General features: G+C 45.5%; 3 protein-coding genes across 3 annotated transcripts; 1 reads left to right on the top strand and 2 right to left on the bottom strand.

Moving 5' to 3' along the window:
- Positions 1-4,808: 4,808 nt before the first annotated feature.
- Positions 4,809-12,524, top strand: LOC128719194 (ral guanine nucleotide dissociation stimulator-like 1). Its single transcript, XM_053812817.1, has 7 exons — positions 4,809-5,159; positions 7,857-7,961; positions 10,101-10,374; positions 10,452-10,578; positions 10,653-11,169; positions 11,233-11,834; positions 11,915-12,524. The coding sequence occupies exons 1-7, from the start codon at positions 4,809-4,811 to the stop codon at positions 12,522-12,524; spliced, it is 2,586 nt and encodes an 861-aa protein (XP_053668792.1).
- An 804-nt stretch (positions 12,525-13,328) lies between these two features.
- LOC128718583 (uncharacterized) lies at positions 13,329-14,201 on the bottom strand. The gene is made up of 2 exons (XM_053812204.1): positions 13,598-14,201; positions 13,329-13,534 (listed from the first exon to the last, which is right to left on the bottom strand). The coding sequence occupies exons 1-2, from the start codon at positions 14,199-14,201 to the stop codon at positions 13,329-13,331; spliced, it is 810 nt and encodes a 269-aa protein (XP_053668179.1).
- A 1,135-nt stretch (positions 14,202-15,336) lies between these two features.
- Positions 15,337-20,611, bottom strand: LOC128718581 (proprotein convertase subtilisin/kexin type 5-like). Its single transcript, XM_053812203.1, has 13 exons — positions 20,551-20,611; positions 20,355-20,474; positions 19,788-20,276; positions 19,249-19,731; positions 18,693-19,184; positions 18,128-18,625; positions 17,582-18,064; positions 17,266-17,520; positions 16,744-17,205; positions 16,189-16,665; positions 15,916-16,125; positions 15,596-15,850; positions 15,337-15,530 (listed from the first exon to the last, which is right to left on the bottom strand). The coding sequence occupies exons 1-13, from the start codon at positions 20,609-20,611 to the stop codon at positions 15,337-15,339; spliced, it is 4,479 nt and encodes a 1,492-aa protein (XP_053668178.1).
- Positions 20,612-22,564: the final 1,953 nt, after the last annotated feature.

Below are 22,564 nucleotides of genomic sequence, written 5' to 3'. Positions count from 1 at the left end.
GAACCCCTTTCCAGCAGAAGACACACGACACTGAAACCTGTTCCTATCCGCACCGAGTTCTTTGGGTGAGAATTTAAATTAGCAAAATGTCACGAACGAAGGAATAGAAGCACCCAAAGCTACGTCACCACGAACGAAGCAGAAGCGGTTTTTGAATTGAGAGGAATTTTATTAGCCCATCATAAGTACAACATGTGGTTTCAATTGTAGCTCAAGATTGATAAGCAATGCTCCACTGTGAAAACATAAGAAAAAGGGGTCTTCTGTTTGGATTTAGACGTACGGCAAATGTTGTGGATTCGAAACAAAGAACATCCGCCACACGTTGTCATTCGTGCGTGACTCCCACCGTAAGTGTTGAAGGGGCCGGTATCGACCGAGGGTTGCGGATGGTAACAAAACACCCAACACGGAAAAGAGGCTTGAGCTTGGTGGGGGCTAATAACCGGGAGCCATATGTTCGCGACATGTTTGTCGATTGAAATTGTGCCCGTATTGTGCGGTGACTTCCCGTGAGACACCAACCCGCAGCAGCGCTCCAAAGCCCCAAACACTGCGAAAGGTGTATTACGGTGTTGCGATCAAACCAAGAAGGAATTCTCAAGCTAAAAAACACTTAGTTTCGTATTAGTTACGTTGTCGTGGAGCGAAACGAGCGCCCCAAACATGGCGCTGTCAGAGATGCTTCCCTTATATGGGAAGTTGTTGGTTGCTTTCCCAATTTCCCTGTTCCGCTTGCATATCGAATCGATTTGGATTGCCAACATTGTACAACTATTCTTGCCGAAACACGTTATTGCTTCCCGTTTGCAATGTGGCGAAACCCTGCAATAACGTATTCTGGGCGGTTAGATCGTTTTTTTTTCGTACAAAAGACAGCCCAACAAACCCAAATACACCAAATTTTACCCGATCGGAATGGCATACGGTTGTGAATGAAAAATTGGATTTGTTTTCCCCATGCTTTGCGAGCGTCATGCAGTCGGAATTTGCTTCACCATCCCGGATCGGTCCATTTATCTACGTAGCGCATTCCACAAAGAATATAGCGAGGAGGGGTGGGGTGCACTGTACCGCCCACCTCGCCAGGGGTCACACCGAGGTGATCCCCCAATCATTAGCAGCAGATGAAGGGCTCTATATATAGCGCATCACCTCGACCAGGGATCGGGAATCAATGATTCAACATCACGGCTTGGGGATGAAAGGAAAGCGCTGTACGGCTAGCAACGGTTTGCCAAAAATATCGACATAAAAGCGGCTTGGCACGTGGGAAAACGCACGCCCACCTCTGAACGTAACGTCATCCCAATACTTCCCAAACCCTATTTGGGGGGAGGGGAGGAGGATCGTGGTGCCACACTGCTTTCCTTAATCCCGGTGTAAGCGGCATTATTAATCATGACACATACCTTCCGGTGGGGTTGAGGAGCACCTTGGCATCTGTTTGTATTTTTTGTTGTTTGTTTTCCCGTGTACAGTAGGCAGCGCTAATGTTTCCCGATGAGCTCTTGAGTCTGGCAGCGCTTAATAGTTGCTGATTGGAACGTCGTCTTAGATTACTCCCACGGCATAGCCGAGTTCCGTACGGTTGATTAACTCCGGCGAAGGTTCCTTCCCGACTCGCAGCGGTATAATGTTTGTGTTGGGTTAAGTCACGTGGAAAAATGGAATCGTTCCGCCTTTGTTGTTTCTTGCTGCATTTCGGGAACCGAGGTCGGGTGCGATTACTCTGCTCATTTCATTAAACGTTTCAATAAAGCAAACGTTAATAATGTGAAGAAATGTTTTAACTAATTGTTACTAATGTTTAACCTAATATTTTATAGTAAAATGATAAATTTCTCCACAATCACACCCTGATGCTCTGGACAACATAATGTTTATTTTATCCCGAAGCAATTTGACGCTAGCCGCTAGATAAGCAGAGGAATTATTATGTCGGCAGTGGCACCAAATGGCCCATCACCATTTGCTTACATCCGCTGCAAAGCAACAACCACAACAAAAAGCTACCATTAAATAAACTAACAAACATGCTGGTTTGCATTTGCTTTGGCACCATTAAGTACACAGTGCAGTCTTTTCTTCGGGCGTACTTCTGCCGCATAAAATGGGCATTGGTGCGAGTCTGGCCGCTTCCTTAACCTCCCCCCCTCTTTTTAAGCCGTTGCAACCACCAACCATTGCAATAGCCGGTCGTTTTGGCAAACTTCACTTCCGACACAATAAATCTCCTTTGTCTGGCACCCAAACTCGCCGGAGTGTAGCATAACGCCATGTTATTGCAGCTCGTTTACCGTACCGAGTCTATGCGTCCCGCATATGGTCGTGTCGGTACCAGCCACCACTGCGAAGCATCGGGGGGGTGAGAAAGAGACCCTTCCCACTAACAAAGGAAACGGTTGGAACCGACGAGTGTACCAGATCTTGTCTACCGTCACAATGTCCACTGCACGAGACGAATCCTTTGCCAGTGTTTCTCCTCCGAACACTGCACAGGCCACAGTATGCCAGTGGAAAGGATTGTCAGGCAGCTTGTGAGCAGGTTGAACGACTTTCCACCGACCACGGCAACAGTGTTGTGATCGGCAGTACCACAAGACCGTCAGTCGTGTTGCTGCCGTGCGCCGGCAAAGGATGTTTTACCGTGTTTTACCGTACCGGGCAGCTGTGCGTTTCGGTAAACGGTGTGTGCAGTGGGCAGATAAACACACACAATATTGGCATTTGGGTGATGGTACCACGAGGTTACGGACGTGCCGAGGGGGGGGAGGGGGGATTTCCAAACAGGGAACTGTCTGTTACATCCATGGCGTGGCGGATATTGAAAAATTTAATTACGAATCTAGGACGACGCTCGGTTGCTGTGAGGTTTACCACGGTGCTTGGGTACCTTTACCCCTCTTGCTTTCATCGATGGCCAATATCCGTTTTTATATTTGTGAGGTACAAAAAAAGGGAACTATGCTTAGGGTGGCATGTGTTACGAGTTGGCGATGAAGTATGCTAGTGTGTTAAGGGTGACAAAGAACTAAAATTTCTTTTATGTGCTCTAGTAACATCTTCGAAGATTTATAAATCATTTTACACATGAAAAAGAGCAAAATCTCACAAAATAATATGAATTCCATGTGAAAGACATGCTGTGAAAATAATCTTTCTTTCGGTGTTCGATTTTACGCCTGAAAGTATGCAGTATCAGTATCATATGGCTACTTTTAATGGATCCAGCCCAATCCAAACAGCATCTTGCTTCTCTTTACTTTACAAACAAATAACGCAACATCAAAGTGTTAGACGATTTGTGTTTTGAATATAAATAGAACTCTCCACTTTGATGAAGTGTGACTACCCTTTCAGCGGCTTCAGTAGTCACTAACGTTTCGTATATATTTAAAGTTATTTCTTCTATCAAGATGAAAAGACACTTAGAATCTCCTAGTTTGGACCTGATCGTTTGATCAAATCGTAGGGTTTCAACAGTTTCCACTGCCAGTGTGTAACCTAAACAGTCGCATGCTGATTGGGTTCACGAAAATATGGACAAACATAAACAAACCACCCATGAACAAGAACGAACTCCTCCCGTGTATCCTAATTAGGTCTATTTAGTGTTCAAACTGTTTAGACGATCCGTTTCCGGGTCGTGTTAAATATTTACGCCAAACTGCGGCCCGTTGCGGTCTGAGCGGGGTGAAGCCGTTCTAGTGCCTATTAACCGCAACATAAAGCAACGAAATCGGCCATTCCGTTCCGTAACAGTCCGAATAAGCTGTCGCGTGCTATTGCTCATAAAAATGTTTCGATCGGTCCTTTTACTGTTGTTTGTAACGCTCGCCCGAAACGATCGATACATGTTAATTTGAGGCTCATAAAGCATCATTATCCCGAGACTCCGGGAAATGGGTTGGGTAGTAGTACCCCCTTTTTCCCACCCGAAACCTGAGTGCGGGTTGTCTGAGTCATCCGTTTCGGGTGGACAAATTCGGTACGATGTTAAATGGCTGTAAATGAGCCAACAGTCCGCACCCATTAGCACCACATATGCGCACGTTGGGCAAGGGTTCCGATTACCGTTGGAAAACGTGGACGTGAATCGTTCGTGTTCCGATGTCGTCGCCTTCGCGGTTTCTACAATCTAGTGCATTGTGGTACGGCGCGAATGACGCGAGCAGTTTCAGAACACGTGCTTCCGGAGAATATTCTATCGATTAGCCGCTTCGTTTCGTGTGACTGTTTGTTAGGAAAGTGACTGCTGCTTGTCAGCACGTGTGAAATGGTTGTGTGCTTCGTATGGTATAGAATGTGACGAAGAGCTTTAAGACATTTCGATAACAAAACACTGGCACAAACTGTTTCATCCCGCATAAACTTCTATTAAGAGCTTCTCGATCATTCACGCGCTCGATGAATTGGGTGAAATTAAATCAATTACCAACGATAAGTATGAGGAACTATTTCGGGAACGCTTCATCAAAAACAACGATCTTACCCTCCCAAAACCGACGCGATCAATTTAGATGATTAACTTTGACGTATTCTTCGCAGCAGCAACCATAACATACCCCCACCCTCCGACAGTTTAAACACTTTTAATCGAAGTGATCCACACGAGCGTGGCGTGTTATACCCGCTCGCCAAGAACAGTCCAATTAAAGTGTGTTAAAAGTGCGTCCGCGTGGGTACTTGCTGGGAGTGATCGATCGATTAGTGCCCTGGCTCCTGGTGGGTTAAGTGATCGTGAACAGCACATCTCGCCGGGTGCGTTACCGTTCGCTGCCGAATGTCGTACGCACGGTTGACAAATGTTTTGTCCGAGTAACGAAACGCTTCAGAGCATTACGGAAAAGACGAAATTGCTGGCCCACAAGTGTACCCAGCAGATTCGCAACAACAGCAACGCAGCGTCGGCCAACATCGATGCCGGTGGTGCGACAGGTGTTCAGCAACAGTCCACAACACCGGTTGTCGATCCGCAGCGATCGTGCAGCAAGGATGGGGCGAACGGGAAGGAGGATCGACCGGTGGGAATGGCTGGTGGGACACTACGTTGCTTCTGTCCGTGCAAAGGAACGATCAGCAAACTGATGGGCAGGAAGTATGCCGCTACTAGCAAAGAGGGTCAGAGTCAGCGCACCACCAAGTGGTATGTCAAGGTAATACAGATGGCAACGCGAAAGGGAGGGGGGCGGCAGTGTCAGGGAAGCGGAAGTGTATCATTTGGTAGTGGTACGATGGTGGTCTGATAAGACTTAATTCGATTAACTGATAGATTGGTTAAGTGGAATTGAGGTTATGTGCGTGTTTGATTAAAAGGGGGGTTTAGAATCGGAAGGTTTCGTGACGAAGAGTGTCGTAGAAGAATGCACTCTTTCGGCGACGCAAATAGAACAAATGGCACGAAATGACTTCTTAAATAGAACATGTTAAACATACATATTACCATGCCCTACTTTCGTTTCATCGGACACAATCACTTGCGACAACACATAAAAATGTTTCATCATTGCGATGTTTCTGAAGACATTTCCCAGAAAGCTCATACCACCCACAGCCTGAAGGTATGCAATACTCTTTGAAAATTACTCTTACCATCCGGAGATCCATTAAAACAGTTGTCTCTACCGGTAGACATCCTTCAGTGATGGTATTTGTAATGATGACATACTTTCAGGCACTAAGAACCAGAAATTCACACCAGCAGTACGTCGAGATTGTTATAATCTCAATAAAATAATGAACGCACCATAGAAAAAAACCCAACTCAAGCAACTGTCTTATCACCAAACAATTCAACATTCACTTAAAGACAACACAAAAATAAACACTCCCTCGCCCGCCCGACTCACACCCATCTGGTTCGCCCCGTTTTGCTCTGCAAACCGTTCCCTTTATCTCACTCGCCGAAGACCAGTGCTGGGAAATCAACGACCGAATCAGCTTGAACTTTTGCCCCGGTTGTGTACACGGTCCAAAAGCCGATGATGTCTTGGACGTGATGTCGAATCACTTTGTTCGTCGAGCGAATGACTCACGCGTAGGGTGTGTGCGCCTGTCAAAGGGTGTTCGGAAGTTGGTCGTTGTACTGGGAGCAACATTAGCCTACACGCTGCTGATTGCTTAACGCGTAGACTTTGTAACCGACGCCGTTCGTTGCATATCGCGGGGTCGTGCTTATCGGGCGCGGAGAAGACTGTTTGTTTATCCCCACAGACGATCCCGGGGAATTGTATAACAGCGGTCCTAGGAACGATTGTGCCATAACTGTCTATCACAGATGTAGTATCGTTCAATGTACCTTCTTGTTGCGCTTTGCGGTGATCGAACGATGTTCTATTAATGATGTAATGTGTGCAGTTGCATAAATTCACGCTCCAACTTCAACAGCCCTGCGACAAAAGGGAAACAAAGTGTAGCTTAACAGATGATCATTGTCGATGATTAATTTTACGTCCAGAGTTACAAAGACACAAAGAGCTAATTGTTGTTTCGCTTGGAGCTACATTACAGCAACTCGTGATTTTAAATTATTCCCGCTTATGAGTCATGGAGTTGAAACTAAAATTAAATACTGCCAATTCATATCTGCATATTCTACTTGTTGTAATGTTTTTCTTTGATCTTTGATCTTTCCTTTTTCCCCCCAAAATGTGTTTTTTTTTGTTACTCTTTGTAAAAAAGAACTTCGTTCACCATTGTTGGAAATCCCAACGTACGTAATTCTCCCCGACATTCTAGCACACAATAAAACCCTTGGAAACGACTTTCCATTCTTTCGGCACGAATTGTATTTTCGTTTCGGCCACACTCACATTTCCTTCCTCCAACACGTGTGCTCGCGGCACATTTGGCTAAGAAATTACCCGCTTTCGAAGGCGGGACCGACCCTCCTCGGTGTCATGGTTCGCTGGCAACATCCGGCGATGGAAAGGAGTGCACTCCCGCCAAACAATGAAGGCAGAAGCTAGGAACAGCGTACGCAAATCGCGTTTCGCTGGAGTAACACACGTGACCGATTCTCTAGGAGAAGGTGTCGCCCGTAGCTGTCCTACGACGGGACGCATATTCATGAGGGGTTTAGCGTGGTGCCGGCAATCATCATTTCGTAGCCTAATGCGTGCCGCCAGCAGCGATGCGCTCGCGGAGCTAGTCAAGAAGTTCGTTTTTCCCACCCAAGGGGTTTTTTTAAGGGTGGATGGCGGATCTATTCATTGTTCTTTTATGGGATTTTATTTTTATTACTTAAACAAGAGAAAAAAAATCGTGACTAGTTCTTACTTCTACGCCTGTACGTCGAAGGCGGGTTTGTGTTTTTTTTAAACGACCGCTATTTAAAGTGTGACCACGTGCTGTGACGGGTTCGATGCAAAGAGGGAAAATGAAAAACCAAATCGTAAAAAGCTGACTTGGAATTTTTTATTCTCCTCATCTGCAGAAGCGTTTCATTCGCGCGGTCATGTCAGACACGTACCCCATTGTTTTTAGCCCCAATTAACAGCTGTGGAAGGAAGGGCAGTAAACCTCCAGCCAATGACAAAGATGCCTCTAATTGAGGGAATGCTTATGAAGAGGTTGTGATCTTGAACTTGTGTTTTAGCAGTTTCCCTCACCATCTTTAATTATATCTTCCATTTGATGATTCACGTGGGAGCTAGAACATCTTCATCCGAATGCCACGCCGTAGAGTATAAGCGTTGTTTTTCCCCTTAAATCCTTTTAATATCTTCCCAAAGCAGGCTAAAATATCATTCCCACAGTGTATAAAATAAGCAAAACTGGTGAAAAAATACACCGATTTAATGGAAACCGTTTTCTCTTGTCTTCTTTCTCAATTCCAAACCATTTCTTACCAGCAGCCCACCTGGCGGTTATGGGGCGAAGAGCGCGAGGAGAACGCCATCTATACGGTTTACCTTAAGAAGGTCCGGTACCATCGACCAACACCCAGTGTCAGCAGCGTAAGTACGACCGTACGTAATGCATTTCTGGAACCAACTCCTAACACCAGTCCTATTTACCCTAAAGGGAGAGCACGAAAAAAAAAATATACGCCTGAACAGAACCACCGTCTTTCCTTTTTGGCAATCGAGGCTGCTGGTTGGGTTTTTTTGTGCTAATCAGACCACCAGACATAGAGTGCAATTTTAAAGTTTTTTTTTTTTTGTTCGCTTAAACCAGTCCGATCATCCTTGCCAAACCTTCTACCACACGCGAACAAATGAGGTTGTTGTGCTTGTTCGTTGCCAGAAGCGGTCTCCACCGCAGTGTTTTCTTTCCATCGGTCTCAACCATTTTTGCATTAGCCGTACATAAACCCATTTATAGTTTTTTTTAGGCAAAAAAAGGGAAAAATCCCCCGAAGAACCCCCCAGAAAATGCATCCCCAAAACCCTGCAAACCGTGCCAATCGCTTGCGAACGGTGATTGACATGCAGCACATTGATTGCACTCAGCGTAATGTGAGATGTGCAGCGAGCTGGCTGGAATAGTAGAAAGCATGATGGCAACATTTCAATAGCGCTGATTGGTGGCTTGGAACGCTCTCCAGACGAAGCGCTCTATCGCATACGGTCAGGATGCGAATGATGCTCTTAATGGATGCTAATGACGTTTCGCGTAGTGCTGATGCCGGTTTGCGTTAATTTAAATTGCTTTTCTAATTTAATGTCGGACAAGCGTGACCTTTTGGCTGGAAGAGGAAATTCCTTGAGGTTTTGCTGGTACTAAACAATGTTCATAACTATATCTTTACAACACGTTTAGATGTTCATTTCAATCTCAATATGCACTATCTATAAAGTTTTCTCAATGTAATACTCTTAAATCAATTTAATTAGCTAATTGCGTGTTGTTTCTATCAATTATAGCACCGTTTAGCCTTTGTACCTTCATGTGCAATTTGCAAAATGCATCTCCCCCAGGGTGTTTGTCTCGCTTCGATCGCAATTAAGCTATAAACACAGATCGAATTAGTTCCCGCCGTTTGCCGCACGGTGACACCTGACACTAAGCGAGTAAGACGGCAAAACGGCCATTGTTGCATTTATCGAGCGCGTGGGAACCCTTCTATTAACCCAAAACTCCGATTGCATAAGCGTTTCCTCATTTCAGCTGGACAAAGTGCACCTTGGACTAGGGTTCGTACCGATACGGAACGGAACCTAGTGTTACCTAATAGGTTGTAATGGTTTGCAAACACATTTGATGCTCGGTTTTTTTTTTCCTTTTAAATCGACCTTCCCATTTGAGACATTAACGAATTGTTCCCCCTAGAGCTGGGTGACACATCGTTCTGTACGGTTTTGTAAAAATGGGGCTAATCATGGCAAACCAGGGAATGGAAACATATCATACCACCCGATGGAGGTCAGTATGGTCAGCACAATTACACTGGTACAGAGGCCACGGTAAACGATGCCTGGTGAGCCGATTTGTAGAACGATAGAAATGATTTGAGAACAACACGCAAATAGGAGCAAACAAAACGCGCACTGGAGTGAAAATCGATTCGCTGGTCTATCCCATATTTGCATACAAAATTGATTTAAGTACGATTGCAGTCGCACTACGTACGCTGGGTGTGCACCGGGTCTATTGTGGTTAGGTTTGAAATTCTAAGCTTGCCCGTCCGGGACGACGTTTATGGTCACCAGTACTCGTTCGTAAGAAAAATCAATAAATCAACTTTAAAAAATTTATCAACATCGTCGGTACGCTGACGATTGAGTTCGTTCGGTGAGTCACCGGGTTTTTCTTGTCAGACGTCTGATGACGCTAAGCTTGTTATATTGTGCAGGTCATGCTAGAATAAGTGTTTTTTACTTTCGTTCTTGTCAACACTATGCAATACATAAGCTATCTGAAGGATAGTTTTCATACTGCTAAGTTTAAAAAAAAAACATGCATTAGTTATGTATGAAAACACTCGCGTGCGATAAACGAAGTACTGTGCGCCTAAATGTATACTATTTGCACAACATTACTGCAAAAGCTTTGGTTCGAATAGTTTTTGAAGCGGTTTAAAAAAATGTTTTCCAATCCACGTGCTTTATTCTAACGCTTTCTCCTCATTTCGCTTCCCACTTTATTTTCCACAGCAAGATTCCGACGATGAAATATCGCACCTGGAGTGGGAAACCGTGCGGGTGCGGTTCGTCAAGGCGGCCACCTTATCGCGGCTGGTCGATGCCCTCGCGACCGACGACGGCGAGCTCGAGAGCACGTTCGTGAACGTGTTTCTGAACACCTACCGTACCTTTGCCCAGCCGGAAAAGGTGCTGGAGCTGCTGCTCGACCGGTACGAAAAGCTGCACGCCGAGCCGGCCCTACTGCAGCCCGAGTCCCTGTCGGACCAGCACAAGAAAACTCTAGGTAAGGTGCTATACCACGGCCAGTAATGATTAGCGCTATTGCGAACCCGCCTAATTGGCACCTTTCGTCGTTCGCAGTCTCTGTTCTTCACGTGTGGCTCGATGGGTTCCCCGAGGATTGGGACACGGACAATTTGCAACGATTGCTAGCATTCACCTCAAAGCGTTTGCCAAAATCGGAAATACATATGAAAGCTTTAAATAGGTAAGCGATTAGCGTTCATGTTCCCATTGGAATTGTTCCTCTAACTTGGAGCTTCTTTATCTCCTTCCGTGTAGGTTTACGCATAGGTTAGATAAGTACAGTAGAATACCACCACCGCTGCCATGGTCCAACGATTATCACGATTTCGCCGACCAGTTCGGTGGGCTCTGTCTGACACCCGCATTCCGTGGTCCACCGTCCCACCTGCTAAACTCGTACCGATTCCCCAACATTCCGGTGAAACACTTTGCCGAGCAGCTGACCCGCATGGACATGGAGCTGTTCAAGCGGCTCATACCGCACCAGTGCCTCGGTGCGATCTGGTCCAATCGGGAGAAGCACGAGAGCAGTTCGGTGCTGGCGACGGTCACCCAATTTAATGCGGTCTCGTTTCGCGTAATCTCGAGCATACTGATCGAGCCACGGCTTAAACCCCAGGAACGGGCCCTGCTCATCTCGACGTGGATAGACATTGCGCAGGAGTTGCGATTGCTGAAGAACTTCTCCTCACTGAAGGCGATCATTTCCGGGCTGCAATCGAACGCCGTGTATAGGTTATCGAAGACGTGGGCCGTAATGCCAAGGGATAAGGTACTTCCTTACCAACATGATACACCAAGGAAGATCCGTTACTAACGTCCATTTTCCTTTCAGTTGGAGCTTTACAACGAGCTGGCGCGGATATTCTCCGAAGACAATAATGCGTGGGCACAGCGGGAGGTGCTGATGCGCGAGGGAACGGCCAAGTTCGCGGATACAGTGGGCGAGAACGATCGGCACTTGCAGAAGGTGTTCCAGAAGCAGAACACGCTCATCAGCCACGGAACGATACCGTACCTCGGTACATTCTTAACCGATCTGACCATGATCCATGCTGCCATTCCGGACACGTTACAGGACGGATTGATTAATTTCGACAAGCGCCGGAAAGAGTTCGAGGTGTTGGCGCAGATCAAACTGCTACAAGGTGCCGCTAACACGTACCACTTACCGGACGATCCTCTGTTTGATCGATGGTTCGCTTCGTTGCTAGTGCTTGACGAACGAGAAGCACACACGCTGAGCTGTTCGTTAGAGCCGGCACCCGAAATGACTAAACGACCACCAGCACAACATCCGGGTGGTGGCGCAGGAGGATTAGGAGGGGGAGGTGGAGGAACTCCGGGACATAAGAAGAGCGATTCGATAGCGTCGAACTCGAGCAGCGGAGCCGGTTCTCAGTTCTACTGTGATATTAACAGCACATCAAACGCAAGGTGAGGAAAGCAAGCCGTGTTATAATATAGGTACACCAGATATCTCTTAAACTGAGATTCTCTGTCTGTTCTCTTTACAGCTATAGCTCACGCAACAACTCTCTCGATCGTGATGCTACTCCACCGAATGCTTCGATCTTGTCCGCCGCTAGTAGCGTCTCTTCCCTGTCGATGGACTCCACCACATCGGGCAGTCAACGTTCGAACCATAATGGAGGTGTTGGTAGTGTACGGACGCCACAGTCAAATCGATCGCAATCCAACGGTACGGTTGCGAGCCGAAGCGCTAACGGTGGTGCCAGAGACCTCGAAACACCCATCATCAATGGGCAGCTGGTGCAAAACTCACCGCTCAAGAGTAGCTCACCCGATTTCTACATCATCAAGGTGACGTACGAGACGGAACAGGTCGAACTGGACGGAATCGTGCTGTACAAGAGCATCATGCTCGCGAACAACGAACGTACGCCACAGGTCATCCGGAACGCGATGCTTAAGCTCGGCCTTGAAGGTGATCCAGACCGCTACACCTTGGCACAGGTGCTCCCGGACAAGGAATTACTGCTACCGAACAATGCAAACGTGTACTACGCGGTCAACACCGCATACAACCTTAATTTCATTCTGCGACCGAAGAAGGACACTACGGGTAGTAGCTCCTCGGTGCCGAGTTCCACCGGTCGTCCTTAGGACAGCTGGCGTCACGTAATCTCATTTCGCCCGCGCGACATCCAGCAGAAACTGTACATTTATTTTAAGCCTAGTGAATATTGGAATTGGACGTTTTGTTGCTTGTTTTTAACCCAACGATACCATTCTCTATATCGCGTACCATACGTATCCAGTTAGAGTATTCCTTCACACACACACACACGCATAGGTGCGCCGTTTTGTGTGGTGTGGATATTTTATCTTAGATTCTATAAGACACTAAGAAGTCGACACATTTAACCCGTAAGTAAGCAGCAGTTCAGGTTTTGAAGCTGAATTGACCCAAAGGGAAAAAAAACTGATATGCATCAACACACATCCACAACAATGAACGGTGCAGTATAACTGAAGGTATTAATAAGGGGTGAAATGCTTCAACAAATTGTAACGAAACCTTTCAACATACAACTAACACAAGACTTGCAGGGATGGATGAGGAAAGCCAAGAACCTCCTTCTACCAGGTGCCGTTGAAGATGGAATTTTTGAAGTGTTTATTTGTTCTGTGTTTTGCAAGATTTTTGAACCGATGTTAGTCCTCTGATAGCACGTCCTAGACTAGTGAGAGAATCGACCGTATTAGAGTTGAAGTTGCAGGGTGCAAGGGGAACTATTTCTGGATCTATACAACAGAACGAAGGTGGCATCGAACGTGTGCGTGTTTTATTCCTACCCATGCACGCGATAAGTATTTTACTAGGATATTAATAAACTGAAAACACAACTATTCCAAACACATTGCATTGAATCCATACTTTTCCTCTATTGATGAGTCGCTATTGAGCTATCCGAACATTTTGGAGGAAACTAATAGAATGCAGTATATCGAGAGTATCCACATTTCTATTCCTACAAGGGAGCTACTGTTTCGTAAAGCGGTTTTGGAGATATAATTGCAGCCATCTTCGTAGCATGTACGACAATCATTTCTTTTCCATCCTTCACAAGGATTCGTACCATTCCCCAAGTCCGATATGCATCCACGAATTACTGAAAATAAATTGTATTTATTAATTTATTAACATTAAATTTAAATAATAGTGCATATTGTACCTTCATCTTGGTAAGTTCTGATGAAACATCCATCTTTACTGCGATGGAATCTGCACTGCAGCAGCTCATCATTGCGCTGTTCTGCGTCGCAGTTTGAAGTGTGCCCACTATTGCATTGATAGCAAGACAGTCTATTCGATGGATATGCATACTTGTTACAGCTGTTTTCATTACACATATCGCACACCAGTGAATTGCCAGCGTTACAGAGCGTGTCGTCAGTTAGATCTGACAAGCAACCGCGCTGAAGACTTCCATCTGTATCGGTACGTACATAGCAACGATCATCTTGTACATGGCGTCGACAGTACTGCACATTGTTATCATCCTTCTGCTCCTGAGCACGGTTGAGTTGTAGTCGTGAATCACACTGTACACAGCTGAGCGTATTCTTTGGCAGAAATCCACCATTACATCCTGGCCCATCACAAATCAAGCAATTGACGCCATCCTTCTCACAGCTCGCTTTTAGCTCTGGGTCGGAAATGTCAGCCAAACATCCACGCACAAGATATCCTTTCTCGTCGACTCTTGAGTAACATCTGCCTTCGGAAGGTGTGCTACACACCGTCGCTGTCCGCGTTCCGCTGGAACAGTGCGTCATATTCGATGTGCACTGTAGGCATCGATCATCCTGCCGGACTGTACCAGTGTTGCAATTCCATCTGGAGCAGCTAATACATTCAACCGTCGATTGCGATTCTGCACACTTTGGAAGATCCTCTTCACGAACAGAAGATAAACAATCCCGATAGGACACGTTAAACCTCTCGAACACGGTAACACAACGATCGTCAGCAACGAGTCGTATGCAAGGTTTCTCAAACTGGCCAGGATAGGGTAACAGCTTGCAGGAGTTCGATTGGCTTGATTGACAGATGTTGCACCTTAGGCGATCGGATGGATACCGATCGATATTGCAACCCGAGAAACTGTCACACAGTATGCACTCCTTCCCTGCGGCGACACATTCCGGGTCGTGTGAACAACCTCGAAAGGTATGACCGTTCGGTAGAATTACAGTGGCACAAGCACGATCGCCTACTTCACAGTCTTTGGTAAGCGAGGTATACGGACTCCAGACGCATTCCTTGTAGCTTGACGAATCACACGTATGGCAATAAAATCTATCATCTGCAAGTAGTTGCAGTAGTCATAGTATCTTTAGAAGTGTTTATTTTTTATGAAAGCTAATTTAGTACCTACCTCCTGTACATGTGACTACTATAAAAGGAAGTAACAATAGGAAAGGAACCATACTGCGATCGATTCACTTTTACAGTTCAGAGACTACTGATTAGCTGCTACTTCCTTTCCGGATTGTATTGCGGAGTTTGAGGACTCTTATCGCACTTTCAAGAAAGCAGTCGACTTAATCCTGCTATCGCAAGTTGATAATATTTCAACGCCGCTATAAAAGCGCTTGAGATTTATTGAATTTCGTCTGAAGCATCTGATAGTACGGATGTTTAACTGTTGTTTATACAGCAGATAACATCCAGAAGTGTGGACTATTGTTACGTTTGAAGTACTAGTACGATACTAGTAGATTGTGAGAAGCAAAGAAATTGTATTTCTTTCACAAGCAAACACATTTGTTTATCTTCAGAACACGCACATTATTTATTTATACTTTGTTCGATAGAAATGGAGATAAGCGTTATGTGAGGACATTATACAAAAAGCACAACCATGACTAGTTTCGATTGCGGAACATACGATCATCTTGACCGGGCTGTCTAGTACCAGATGAGGAATCGATGGAACAACACTAGAACGACAGATGTCAACAATCCTTGGGATGCCAAACGATCAGCACCGTTTAGCGATTTAACATTGCAGTGATCCGAGTTGCATGTGTAACAGTTCTTTCCGTCCAATCCTTCGCACGGATCTAGTTGGGTGATGAAGTCGGATTGACATCCTCGCATCACTGTGAAAATAAGTACAACATTCATTTTTAAGGAAGTTGAATGATAAAGGAGATAAACGTTCTACCTATGCCCTGTACATCCTTGGCGTAGCACAGATCATTATGTTGGAACCGTGGACAAAAGTGTGATGTTAGCAGGCTTGTTGCCCTGGAACAGTACTGGTCCAGTTCCAATGATCGACACTGTACACACTGGCGCCATTCATCATGATTACATGAACTCCTGTTGCACACCATGCAGGAAGGATCCGTTTCGTTGAGGCAAATGCTTTTGTAGTTTTCGTCGACCTTTGAAAAGCAACCTCGCTCAAGGATGCCATCTGTATTATAAAGGTAATTAAAACCTTTTCTAGAAATTAATTGGCACATTTTAAACAGTACATACCAGCACGAAGCAAGGTGTAGCAAGGTTCATTTAGGAAATGACAGTACTCATCCATACTAGTGGCATTCGCACAGAAAGGTTCGGTGGATTCGCACACTAAACAACGGGACGGTTCCAGAGTGCTTTCTGGCTGGCTGTTGCACCCATCCGTGGTACACTCAACGCAGGTCTGCTTATGGGCGCAATAGTGTCTACCACATCCTCGATGTACTACAAAAAAAAACAATTATTACAGCGAATTGGCAAAAGAAAACACCCCATGCATAAGCTTACTTTCCCCTTGGTTGTTATCTTCGTAGCAATCATCATCGATTTTTAAGCAAAACTCCAAAAACGTACTGTTAGTTTGCGTAACTGCACACGATCCATCCACCAGACTGCTGCACTTATAGCAGCTTCGCCATTTGGGCGTATTGCAACCATTCGCATCGCACGTACGGCAGGCTACGCTGGTCGAGCTCTGGCACATCCGTTGGTCGGTGGCTGTAAGCTCAGATAAACATCCACGATGGATGGCTTTCGTCGAGGCTCTCCGGTAGAAGCAAACATCGTCCGGATTTTCGCAGGCCACCGATGGTGCAGTCCCATTAATGCATCCGATATGCATATCTGAGTGGCACCGCAAACAGTGCGCTGGATCAAAGTAGCTTTTAAAAGAGTTTCGATTGCAACCATCACCATGGCACCGGACGCAATCTTCTGGCACATCGCACGGCACATCACCCAGGTCTGATGTGCAACCTCGTCTAACTAGCGTTTGGAAAAAAAAGCCAAGTCAAACCACAACGTAAGCCCGTAAGTTCCCCCGTACGAACACAAGCTACTTACATTGCGTTGGATCGATCATGCTGTAACATTCGCCATGCTTCGCATACTGTTGACAGTACTTCAGATTGTCGTCGAATGTCTGTTGGAGGGAACATTTTTCGCTGGTGCTATTACTGCACTGGAAACACTTTGCCCACGGGGCACTATTGCAGTTTTCATCAGGACAAATCAAGCAATGCTCACTATTGACGCATTCAACGGCATCAATGTCTGACAAGCATCCCCGATGGAGGGTAAGCTGATCATCAACTCTTGTGTAGCATTGATCGTTACGTTCGCTGCATTCGTGCACGTGCCTTTCGAGATTATCGCAGTCTTCAACGTCCGACCGACACTGATAGCAGGTATGTACGCTATTCAATTCCGTTTTTGGTATATCATTACATCCTTCGTTTTTGCATGCCACGCAACGGTTATTTCCATCGCAGATGTTTGCCGCCTCGTTCGTACAGTCTCGTGTAACTGAAAAAAAATTGCGATATAAACAAGAAGGATGATCTTTATGTACCAATTGGTAAGTACCTGATCCTTCATCGATCACTGCATAGCATAAAGCACTCTCATGGTAAGATGGACAAAACTCCACCAAATCCGGCCTAAGTTTATGATCACAGCTGTTATCTGACGCTGTACTGTTGCAGCGATAACACCTCGTCCATCGCAGCTCGTTACATCCATCCTCCGAACATACGATGCACGATTGATCCGATTCATCGGTGCATATTGCTTGCAAGTCCTCACTCAACATTGACAGACACCCTCGTTCAAGTAGTTTATCTAAGATAAATAATTGGCTATAATCACTTCTCCTACAAAGAATTATGTATATCTTTCTTACCACCGTTTACAGTAGTATAGCAACTATCATCTTGTAGCAGGCATGGTTTACTCTGGATCGTTCCCTGCAAACAGCCGTCATCAGCCGACGTACATTGTTGACATTTTATATGCACCACCGATGACTCTGGGGCCTTATTGCAGGAGTCTCCCTTACAGGTGATGCAAGATTCCGCATCGAAACACAGCTCATCTTTCGTGCCCACATCCGAGAGACATCCACGAGTGAGCTGCTGGTTTTGGTCTAGCTTTGTGTAGCATTCCTCGTCCGCAGTGTAGTACTTGCATAACGCTGCATCACCATCACTCTGTTCACTTTCGCACCTATCCGAGCTGGATTGATCACACTGATGACACTTGGTCCAGTGATTTTGATTGCATCCAGGTGTTTCGCATGAGATACAGGAGAGATCTTTGGGGTCGGTGCACTTTAGCTGTTCCGTATCTTCCAGAAAGGAGAGACAGTTTCGTGTTAATATGCCATCTGAAAGAAAGAAAAATATCATAACTATCTCTACCTCTATGCTAATTTTTGGCTAACGCTTACCAAATACTCGGGTGAAACATTTATCACTCTTTTCTGGACATTTTGTTGGTTCTGGAAGCTGATCATTACAATCCGTGCTCACATCTCCCGATGTACACTGCACGCATTTGCTGAAACTCAAAAGAGATTCTTCCGACTGTACATTGCAGCTGTCTGTAGTACAAGTCTCACAAGCTACAGTATCCTTGCAGACCTCGGACGGTTCAGACAACTCCACAGAACAGCCCCTTTCGAGATCTTCTCCAGTAATTCTAGCAAAACAAGCGGCATTTGCGTCATATTTAGTACAGAATAAGGCAAGGTCTTGGTGTTCAGAAACGGAAACTGGATCACTACAAGCAGGGTTGTCGGATTTTTTACAATTCAAGCACTTTAACCATAGCTGATTGTTGCAGGAAGCGGATTGGCATGTTATACAGGCAGTATCGGACACGTCACGACAGTTGTCCTGCTCATTTTCTTCCAACGTCGAAAGACATCCTCTTTGCAGGTTGTCGTCTAAAATCCACAAGTGTGATAGAGTTGTAGTGGAACGATATTGTATTGATTGTTTTCTACTACTTACCTACAACTCTCGTGAAGCATACGTCATCTAACCAATCACATCGTTCCGCTTCTAGTGCCGCTTTGTCGCACTCCTCTCCATCTCTATAGGAACTACAGCTGATACATCTGGCCATGTTTTTAAGCTCACTCTCGTCTACATTGTTACAACCACTACTGTGACAAGCGAAGCACAACGGATCTCCTGCACAAACGTCTTCGCCGTTGTTGTGCAGATCCACCTCACAGCCCCGCTCGACATGTTGATCAACAATTCTAGCGTAACACCGGTCATCTGGCAGGAAACTATTGCAAAATGTAGAACTAAGCTCATTTTCTTCCAGAGTAGCACAACGAGGATCCAACACACTTGAGCAACGATAGCACCTAAGCCTTGGATACTGATTGCAATCATGACCACTGCAGCTGTAGCAAGATGTATCTTCTTCGTTACGACACTTTTGCTGATCTTCCTCAGCAAGAGTTGACAAACAGTTCCGCTCTAATACGTCTCCTTGAAATGGAATGAAGCTTTAGTATTGCTCACATCACCTCATTCACCATCATATCCCCCTTACCTTGTACACGCGTAAAACAGCTATCCTCCAGTTGATCACACTCCTCTGCCGCAAGATAAACTTCATCACAATCCATATTGTCACCATTGTTTGAAGTGCATCGAAAGCATTTCGCAACATTGTTTAGGTACGTTTCGGATTCCACGTTACATCCATCCGAATCACACGAAAGGCATCGATTGTTCCCCTCACATATAGCTGTCGAATCTGAGCTGCAGCCCCGCTCAAGATCATCTTCAAGAATCCTCGAAAAGCATCGCGTATCGGACAGAAACTTTGGACAAAATGTTGGCTCCAAAGTGCTACTGATGACCAAATCAATACACTCAATATTGTCTGACTTCTTGCACTGGACGCACTTGAGCAACCGATCTGTATTACATCCAGCATCGCTGCAAGTAATACAAGAACTTTCCTCGCTGGTACAAACATCGCGTTCTGCTGAAGGAAGTGTCGATAGGCAGTTCCGCTCTAAAGTGTTTCCTGTGGAATGTAAAGGCTATTGTGCAATTCCACCAAGAATTGAGAAAGCGGCTTACCTTTAATTCGTGAAAAACAAACATCCTCTTCCTGAGGACAATTCTGCGCCGGTGAAGTACCCTTTACACATTCTTCATTTGCATCATTTTCCGAGGAGCACACTAAGCACTGCACTGGTGTCTTCAGAGATATTCCAATACTACAGTTGTTGTTATCTCTACCGATAGTTCTGCATTGTTCTATCTGGTCGCAGGGCTTGTTTGCCATTTCTAACGTAGATTTACAACCCTTTGAGATTGTCGTTAATCCAACACCTCCAATGATCTCATAGCACTGATCTGTGGATCGATATTGAGGACAAAAGGTAACGAGTTGCCTATCGGCACACTTATCAGGACCAGCATCATTGCAGTGCGCACATCGGAACCATGATACAATGTTGCACCCATTTTCAGTACAGCTAATACATCCACGGCCTTCTTCCTCGGTACAGTCCGGATGCCCTTCGCTTCCACTCACAAATGATAAGCACCCCCGTAATAGCACTCCTTCACGCATTACGAACCGAACAGAAAAGGTATGCTTTTAAAAATAAGCCATTAACGCAGCACTTGAGATTTTCTTACCATTGGTCACACTTGTAAAACAGGCATCACTTTCAACGGGGCAGGTTTGAAGGTACTGCTGCGAACCTTCGGCACATCCCACCTGGTTGGAGTCACACACCAAACATTGATTTACGGAAGCTAGAACGATAAGGCATTCAATGAAGAAATAATTAGACTGAAGTGACTTAATTAGACTTCCCCTCTGGTAGTATACCTTGAGATGCGAACTGGAAAGAGATCAGCAAAGTCACAAGAGTTCCGGTTAGTATCTTCATCTCGACGGTTAACCAGGTACGAGCGGTACGAGCTGCAAACGCCAACTGAGTGGAGAATTCTAGTGCAGCGTGGCTATAGATAACTCGACCCGGCTCAAGTACCTTCTGTAAAGAACAGTGCAAACAGTCCTCTTATCAACCGCGTTGCCAGTTTGTTTTTAATTGCGTATATTATAGCGCACGTGTGTAGAGCATTAACATGCAACATTAAATCAATCGAAAAGGACCGTACATAGTCAATGAATTTATTTGGATAAGTTACGAAAAGAATCCCTGAGGATGCTTAAGATTCGTTAATAATAATAATGTGATGGACGAAAACATCACTTCGGGTTCACCCTGTGTTGAACGTGCCACGAGCGTCCAATTGTGTTCTAAGTGCATCACGCAGCAAAAGCCTTCCCAAATCCCTGCAGCAATTGAAACTGTAGTACGGTAGCGTCAAGCGGATTTATTGATTTCTGAAGGATTGGTCATACAATGGAGCTATTTAAATCATGCGTCTGGCGTCATATGTGAAGTGTGGTGTTCTCGTGATTGAAGCATTGATTTCAGTCATATGCCGAGTAGTGAATTCTCCTAATTCTCCATTTCATATAAATCCACTGATAACTATAATGTATAACGATTTATTCATTAGTTTTGAATGTTCCTGTCAACGACACTCGCGCTATGTTTTGCTGTGGAAAACACATCGAAATTGACGTTTCGGGCGATGTTTTTTTCCCGGTACGAATGTCCGATACACGCTTTTCATTGTTGTTCACGAAAACTTTGGGAGCTTTCTCCTGTCAATCAATTTTCCTCGTTTCACCTCGTTCAAAGTTCTCTCACCAGATGCCATTTGACGTTTCCTCTCTTCGGCAGCAAGCGTTTTCGCTCCGTAAGATTTCCATTTTCTTTTCATTTGTGGATCCACGCTTTTCCCTTTATGCCATTCACAACCCTTCACAAGCCAACGGTCGGCTGGGAAAGCTTTTCGCTTTCAGTTCTCTCGCCTCCTGTTCACTCTCGCTCTCTTTCTCTATCATTTCGCTAAACGAGCAAACCTCTCACATTACTCCATGCCAGTAGCCATGATGAATTTCAGTTCGAGGTGAAACGTTCAAAGTAAAGCATACGACGGTACGATTCGCACTACATTCGCCCTTAGCTTCTGGGGACAGAGGATAAAATCAATTCCACCTTTTGGCCTCAGCTGAAATGGTGGACCAACATACAAAGAATCGGCCTGTGTCTGTGCTGCTGTGCCAGTGAAATAGTGATCCAGTGGGGACGAGGTTCGGGACATAAACATGATATTGCCACTATACTTAGCAGGCTGTTTTGCCTGCCGAGTGAACCGTGAATGAGGTGGCAATAACCTTCCTTTCCATCGTTCTTCCCCGCAACGTCTTACTCGCACTGACACACACACACACACACACAACAGGGAATTCGCAAGGTTGAGGGTTTCTTTTACAACGCTGGTCACCGCCAGCCGCGTCCTCCTCGACATTCCGACAGTGGAGTAGCCAGCTTGCTTTCACCACCCATAATTGGTTCGGTAACTTGGTGGATGTGAAGTGATGAGGTGGAAAAAATCCTCCCAATGAAGGAAGAAGCTAATCTAAAGTGTCTGCAATCAGTACCGCTGCCACAGTGTGTTTCAGCTACGGTGCTGTGTAAAGTGTCAGGCAGAAAGTAGCAAACCCTGTACGAGGTTACCAAAGGTGTGATGCGTTTGTGTGTGATGAATTTAAGTGCTGGAAAGAGCAGGAGCGATGAGAGCGAGAGAGCGAGGGTGGATGGCCATTTCAAAGAAAGGTTACTTCAAATCGGGTTGAGATAAGGTGACACACGACCGTACGAATCGATCCAGGATACTTTGCGATAACGGTGCGCACACAGTCCAAGACGCCATTCTATCCAGAAACAGATTAGCAGCACGAAGGAAAAGGCTCCCGGAAAATG

Source organism: Anopheles marshallii, chromosome 2 (assembly GCF_943734725.1).
Source record: "Anopheles marshallii chromosome 2, idAnoMarsDA_429_01, whole genome shotgun sequence".
Classification (NCBI taxonomy): Eukaryota; Metazoa; Arthropoda; class Insecta; order Diptera; family Culicidae; genus Anopheles; species Anopheles marshallii.
This window is presented reverse-complemented; position numbering and strand designations above follow the sequence as displayed.